Genomic DNA, 7,326 nt, shown 5'->3' on the forward strand with positions numbered 1-7,326 from the left:
TTCAAGAAGCTCACGTCGGAGGCAAGGAAGGTCAGTGAGACAAATGATGAATACAGGGCTGGACTTCTGGCAGACATTGAAGCTGAAACCGATGAGGGTGAAGAAGCTGACCTGAGCAAGCAGCAGCAGACTGAACTTGAGAAGACATTCCAAGAATGCGAAGTACGATTGGATGAGGTCAGGGGGATGATCCAGTCCAACCTATGGCCTAGATACGGGGAGGACGAGGTGAAGTCTGCAATCAAAGAAGCTGAGACCGCCTGTGATGGAGTTACTCAAATACCTGTTATGGCTGTAAATAGAGATGGCTTCGAGCTACGGTGGGATGGTGCGAAGGCACAAGTCCAAGATGCAATCACAAGCCTAGCAGAGTGGGAGATGTGGATTCCAGTAGCAGAAAAAGAACGGCTGGAAGCCAGAGTAAAGGATCTGAAAGCATTCAGAAACAACCTTGAAGCAAGGAGGGCAGGATTTCTCACAGCGCAAAGAATTGCGGAAGAGGATAAAGACAGAGGGAGAGTGCTGCAGATGCCCATGCCAGCTCCACAGCCGACACTGAGAATAAAACCAACCTGTTTACCCAAGTTCAGTGGGTATAAAAGGAATTTCCATCGATGGAGGAGAGACTGGGAGAGTCTACAGAAGCAGGGGGAACCAACAGGCTCAGTCGAAGTAAAGAAAATCCAACTCATTGACAGTGTAGATGAGAGAATGTGCAGAGACCTCCGTTTGTCTACTTACAATACTGCTGAGGACATGTTCAGGGTGCTTGAGAACAGGTATGGAAACAAGTCTACAATTGCCTTGGAGATAATTGAGGATCTGGAGAAAATTCCTGCTTTAAGAGCAAATCAGCCAAGGAAAGTTATCGACATGATCCAAACTATAGAGAAGGCACTGGATGATCTCACAGAGCTTGGAGGCACAGGAGCCATCAACAACCCTCTAGTGATTAGATCCATAGAAAGCAAGTTACCTGACAACATCAAGCGGGATTGGCTTGTCTTCATGGTTAACCCGAGGAATAATGTCACGCCGGACAATCACTTTGAAAACCTTCTTAAATTCCTGAAAACACAGGAGGAAATTCTTGAAAAATTAGAGCAGCTGGGAGGGAGTGAAAAGCCAGAGAAGAAATATGCTTGTGTGGAGAGGAGATATGCGTCCACACGTTCCACAAGGAAAGGCGGCTGTGTTGTCTGTGGAGATGAAAAGCATAGAGAAAAGATCTTCTTTTGCAAGCATTTCAAAGAACTGAAGCCGGTGGAAAAGTTGGATGCTGTAGAAAAGCTGGGGGCCTGCAAGAGGTGCTTGGTCTGTCATGGAGAAGATGATGAATGCAAAGACACTTACCTGTGCAGGAAAAGAGACTGTAAGAAAGACCATCATTTCTTTCTTTGTCTGAAGGGAGATTTCAAGAGAAGTGACTCAGACAGAAGACAATCCAATGTGAGAAGGTATACGCTTACAGAGGAGCAGGAGGAATTGGTATCTAAGCTCTCCCCAGAGATGGCAGAGAAATTCAAGAAAGCATTCACCAACGCCACTGCGAGAACAAACTGTGTCGAAAATAATCAGCTGGGAGTGACTGAGTCAAGTGCAGTAGAAGAATTGCCAGTTATTCTAATGTTGCTCAAGGTAACTGCCAATGCAGGACAAAGAATTGGAACCCTGATCGACTTGGCATCGGACACAAACTACATCACTCACAGAGCTGCCAGAAGATTAAATCTTCGAAGTGAAAACATCACTTTAGTCGTTCATGGAGTCGGAGGAATGGCCATGAAGGTTAGAACCAGAAGATATCTCCTCAGAGTGAGGGTCAAAACGCCCATAGGCACGGAAAGAGCTCATGAGCTTATCTGCTATGGTTTGAATGAAATTGCCAACGTCCACAGAGTCATCAAACCTGAGCAACTCAAGAAGTTCTTCCCAGAAGTCAATCTAGGAGATCTGAGTAGACCAGAGAATATTGAGCTACTGATAAGCCACCGCGAAGGAAGACTTGCTCCGCAAAGAGTGAAGGTGATTGGAGACCTTGTCTTGTGGGAAGGCCCGCTAGGAAAGACTGTTGGTGGAGCACATCCAGATCTGTTTGAAGAAGTGGATATAGCCGCACACAGGTCTGAAACACACTTTGCTCGATCCATGAAAGCAACTGCTGTCAAATATCAAGAGATAGCTAAGCTGTTCACAGCTGAAACCAAAGGAACAGTTGCTCACAGAGAGTTCTTGGATTGGTGGAAGTGGGACAGCATTGGAGCAGCTTGCGACCCAAAGTGTGGAGGATGCCGGTGCGGCAACTGTCAACCAGGAGGCAAAGAAATGACTCTGAGTGAGGAAAGAGAGCTGGAGATCATAAGGAAAGGCCTCACCTACATCAAAGCAGATGCTCACAGTGATGAACCCCACTGGGACACAAAATACCCCTGGATTCAAGATCCAAGTTCCCTTCCTGACAATAGGAGTGGGGTGGAAGCCACCTTCTTGAGAACAGAAAAGCAACTCAAAAAAGAGCCAGAGTGGAGAATAGCATACACAGCTCAAGTCCATGAAATGGTCGAGAGAAGAGCAGCGAAGAAACTCACCAAAGAGCTCATTGCCAGCTGGAAGGGGCCAGTATGGTATGTCAGCCACTTGGTGGCAGCAAACCCGCACTCTCTCACAACACCTGTGAGACTGGTATGGAACAGCAGCCAGAAGTTTAGAGGGGTCAGCATGAATGACCTTCTGCTGAAAGGGCCTGATGTCCTCAATCCCATCCGAGCAGTACTACTCAGGTTCAGGAGAGGCGTCAATGCTGCCCTCGGCGACATTAAGAAAATGTACAATTCTGTGTGGTTGGAAGACCTGGAGATGCACCTCCACAGATTTCTCTGGAGAGACACTGAGGAGGAAGAGATTGAAGAGTATGCGATCACCAGAGTCAATATTGGCGATCGACCAGCAGGGTGCATTGCGCAATTGGCTATGAGAGAGACAAGCAAACTGCCCATGTTTGCTCACCTGGAGGAGGAACGTAGGATCCTTGAAGAGGATACCTATGTCGATGACATCCTGACTTCCCATAATGACTTGCAAAAGCTGGACCAGAACACCAAAAGTGTTGAAGAGATCCTGAAGGCAGGCGGCTTCGTCCTCAAGCCCTGGGTCCGGTCAGATCAAAGTGGGAGGCAGGAGATCGTACCAGAAGAACAAGGAGCGCAGTCAAGCACAGCACTCATTCTCCCAAACCAAATGAGGGAAGGATACAATAAAGCCCTTGGAGTTGGATACCTTGTTGAGGAGGATAGACTGTACCTCATGACTTCAATCAATTTCTCAAAGAGGAAAGGGAAAATGAGAGTCGGCCAAAATCTCCTTGATGAAGAGGTGAGAGGGAAAACTCCAAACCCACTGACGAGAAGAGAACTGCTGAGCCAGGTAGCTAGCCTGTATGACCCAATAGGCCTCGTCACACCTGCCAAACAAAAGGGTGCCATTCTTGTCAGAAAGGCGTTTCAGGAAGCTGGAGGCAAAACTCTGAACCGAGACACTTGGGACAAACCTTTGTCTGAAAATTTGAGGGAAGAAGCCATCCAATTCTTTGAGGAATACACACGTCTTGGCCAAATCACCTTTCACAGAAGCCTCACACCAGCCAACTGGATTGGAAAACCATGGGGAATAACATTCTCTGATGGAAGTGACAAGAGCTATGGAGCCGTAGTGTACTTAAGATGGGAGACCCAGCAAGGCATCAAAGTCAGACTGGTTGAATCCAAAGCAAAGCTCACACCATTGGACCAAAAGGGAGAACCAGTAAAAGCTGAAATCTGCGGTGCTGTCTATGCAGCACGACTTCGAAAGTACGTTGAAAAGCACAGTCGAATAGAAATTGAACGATGGCTCCATCTACTGGACAGTCAAACTGTGTTGGGAGCAATCCAGAGAGACAGCTATGGATATCAAACTTTCTTTGCAAATAGAGTTGGAGAGATCCAGAAATCCACATCCATAGAAGACTGGTGGTGGATCCCAGGAAGCCTGAACAGTGCTGACATCATAACAAGAGGGGCAGCCCCAGAAGACCTCCAGGAATATTCCATGTGGCAGGATGGACCAGCATTCCTGAGGAAACCTGTGAAAGAGTGGCCACATAAGTCAGCCAAAGAAATCGCTGCGTATGCCAAGGAAGGTATAAACAAACTTCGAAGGAAAGCTTTCTCGGCAGCACTGACCAGAGCGCAGGTCAAGAGAAACCAGAGTGATGCACAGCAAAATAACCCAGATGAACCCAAGACTCGGATCCGAAGATCACCAGCCGGCTCTGCGGTAACAAAACTGATTGACATCAGGAAATTCAGCAATCTGACCAGGCTGATCCGAGTCATTGCCTGGGTTTGGAGAGCCGCAACGAGATGGAAAGAAATGTTAACCAAGAATTCAGCCTCAGATAAACCAAAGTGGGAGGACGCTCTTTCAACAAACTGGAGGTACAGAGCCAAACAAGCTGTACTCACTGTCGGGGAGTGTGAGGATGCACTAAGAGACTTGTTCCTTGCAGCTCAAGAAGGTATAACCTTTCAAGATACCACTCTCAACAGACTCGCTGTTTACAGAGATAAAGAGACTGGGCTCTTAGTTTGTGGAGGAAGGTTCCAGATCTTTGATGAGGAGGAAACTGCCGTACCAATTCTACCATATGAGGCATGGATATCCACTCTCCTAGCTCAAGAGGCCCATGGTGCAAATCATGAAGAAATAGCAGGCACACTCCTCCGGATGAGGAAGAAAGCCTGGGTGATAAAAGGCCGGAAGCTGGCTAAAAAGAGAGTTGACAATTGTGTGGTGTGCAGAAAGGCCAGGGCCAGAAAGTGCCAACAGATCATGAGTGACCTTCCATCCGAGCGGATAACACCAGCCAGACCATTTGAGTACACAACAGTGGACTTATTTGGACCGTATGAAGTCAAGGACGAGGTGAAAAAGAAAACCAAGCTCAAGGTGTGGGGTATTGTCTTCTGTTGCATGGTATCCAGAGCTATGCACACAGATGTTGTCAGTGACCAGTCGACGGAAGGCTTCCTACTGGCTTACCAAAGATTCACGGCACTGAGAGGGCACCCAAAGAAATTGTGGTCAGATCCTGGAAAGAACTTTGTGGGTGCCAGACCTGCCCTCAAAGAACTCTACATCTTCTTGGATCAACTAGATAAATCTGAGCTTGAAAATGAAGCTTCCAAGCATGGGACAGAATGGAGCTGGAAAATCCACCCAGCAGACTCCCCTCACAGGAATGGAGCTGCAGAAGCAGCTGTTCGTACTGTGAAGCGGGCTTTGCACAACCTGGGAGGAGAAGGACTCTTCACATGGACTGAGTTTCAAACATTTCTCTACACGGCTGCTAACCTTGCCAATGAGAGGCCCATAGATGCAAGAACTCAAAGCCGGGAGGACTGCATAGAATACATCAGCCCAAATTCCCTTCTGCTTGGACGGATTGGACCCAGAGGAGATCTTGGATGCTTTGATTTTGAAAGGTACCCATACAAAAGATTGAGAGCTATCCAAACAGAAGTTGACCGGTTCTGGAGGAAGTGGAGTCAGTTAGCTGGGCCCAATCTATTCGTGAGGAGTAAATGGCACACAACACATAGGAATGTGGCTGTTGGAGATGTTGTCTGGCTGGCTGACCAAAATGCCTGGAGGGGTCACTACAAACTAGCCAGAGTCATCAGTGTCAACATTGACAAGAAGGGCATCGTCAGAGATGTGCATGTCAGAACTTTTCCCAGCTACCCAGTCCCAACTGTGAAGCCTGCTCAAGAGAAGTCAAAGACACTCTCAACTAAAATACCTGCTACAGTTCTTCATAGGGATGTCAGACGCATCATTGTTATACTTCCTGTTGAAGAAGGAAGAGCCTGATAGCTGAAATCGAACATGCCCCAACACAGAGGTTCGTGTGACCTCCTTCGGTTCAAGAACCAGGAGGTCAAGTGGGAGGTGTTGCGTCAAAACAGAACACTCAAAACATGAGCACAATGGCAGCTCTTCCTTTAAAGACCTCCAGGCCTCAAGAGGGCAGATAACCCAAAAAACACGGGTGGAACTAAAAAATTGAGCCAGGATTTCTGGAGGGACTACTTTTACATGCGCACCTGTCAGATAAGCATGGGTATAAAATGTTTGGTCCTCAACATACACACAGCTCATTGTTCAACCCTAAAGACGCAACTGGTATGTAATGTTTGGAATTATTTATTATGTTGCATCCAGTGCTTAGCACAATTTACATGTTTAACTCTGGTAGGAATTTTGACTTTTGTTGTGGATATTTTCTGACCTCAGAAGTAATTGCTAGAAGTGCTAGATTAAATTGTTTAAACGTTTACTTTATTCAAAGCCATGCTTTGTTGCTGTGTCATGCATTGTTTAGTGTAAAATAATGCATGTTTATTCTCTGTTTAAGGTTATCAACCTATTCCTAGTGCTAGTGCTATTCCTAGTGCTAGTGCTATTCCTAGTGCTAGTGCTATTCCTATTGCTAGTGCTATTCCTATTCCCTATTCCTCTGTGATTCAACTACTCTATTCAACAAATCAACTATTTCAACATATTCAACAAATGGCATCAAAACCATAATAAAACACTGGAAAGGAATTGAGTTGTCCCTTTGCATCCTTCACGGGTTGAGCAAGCCGTTTTCAAGTTTGGGCAGAGCTGAAAATAATTATAACACCTAGACAACTTGACAACCACTATCAAATTAGAGCCATAAGGGAGACTAGACATCTACCAACCCACTACCACTATCAGATTAGAGCCATAAGGGAGACTAGACATCTACCACCCCACTACCACTATCAGATTAGAGCCATAATGGAGACTAGACATCTACCACCCCACTACCACTATCAGATTAGAGCCTCAAGGGAGACTAGACATCTACCACCACACTACCACTATCAGATTAGAGCCATAAGAGAGTCTAGACATCTACCACCCCACTACCACTACCAGATTAGAGCCATAAGGGAGACTAGACATCTACCACCCCACTACCACTATCAAATTAGAGCCATAAGGGAGACTAGACAACTACCACCCCACCACCACTATCAAATTAGAGCCATAATGGAGACTAGACATCTACCACCACACTACCACTACAAAATTTAGAGCCATAAGGGAGACTAGACATCTACCACCCCACTACCACTACCAGATTAGAGCCATAAGGGAGACTAGACATCTACCAACCCACTACCACTATCAGATTAGAGCCATAAGGGAGACTAGACATCTACCACCCCACTACCACTACCAGATTAGAGCCATAAG

General features: G+C 46.4%; 1 protein-coding gene across 1 annotated transcript; it reads left to right on the forward strand.

Annotated features, from left to right (window-relative positions):
- The first annotated feature begins 1,618 nt into the window (after positions 1–1,618).
- On the forward strand, positions 1,619–6,645 carry LOC129842129 (uncharacterized). Its single transcript, XM_055910528.1, has 2 exons — positions 1,619–3,848; positions 3,969–6,645. Exons 1-2 carry the CDS (start codon positions 1,627–1,629, stop codon positions 5,908–5,910), a joined length of 4,164 nt encoding a protein of 1,387 aa, XP_055766503.1. The 5' UTR covers positions 1,619–1,626; the 3' UTR covers positions 5,911–6,645.
- The last annotated feature ends 681 nt before the right edge of the window (positions 6,646–7,326 follow it).

Source organism: Salvelinus fontinalis, unplaced genomic scaffold, assembly GCF_029448725.1.
Source record: "Salvelinus fontinalis isolate EN_2023a unplaced genomic scaffold, ASM2944872v1 scaffold_0016, whole genome shotgun sequence".
Classification (NCBI taxonomy): domain Eukaryota; kingdom Metazoa; phylum Chordata; class Actinopteri; order Salmoniformes; family Salmonidae; genus Salvelinus; species Salvelinus fontinalis.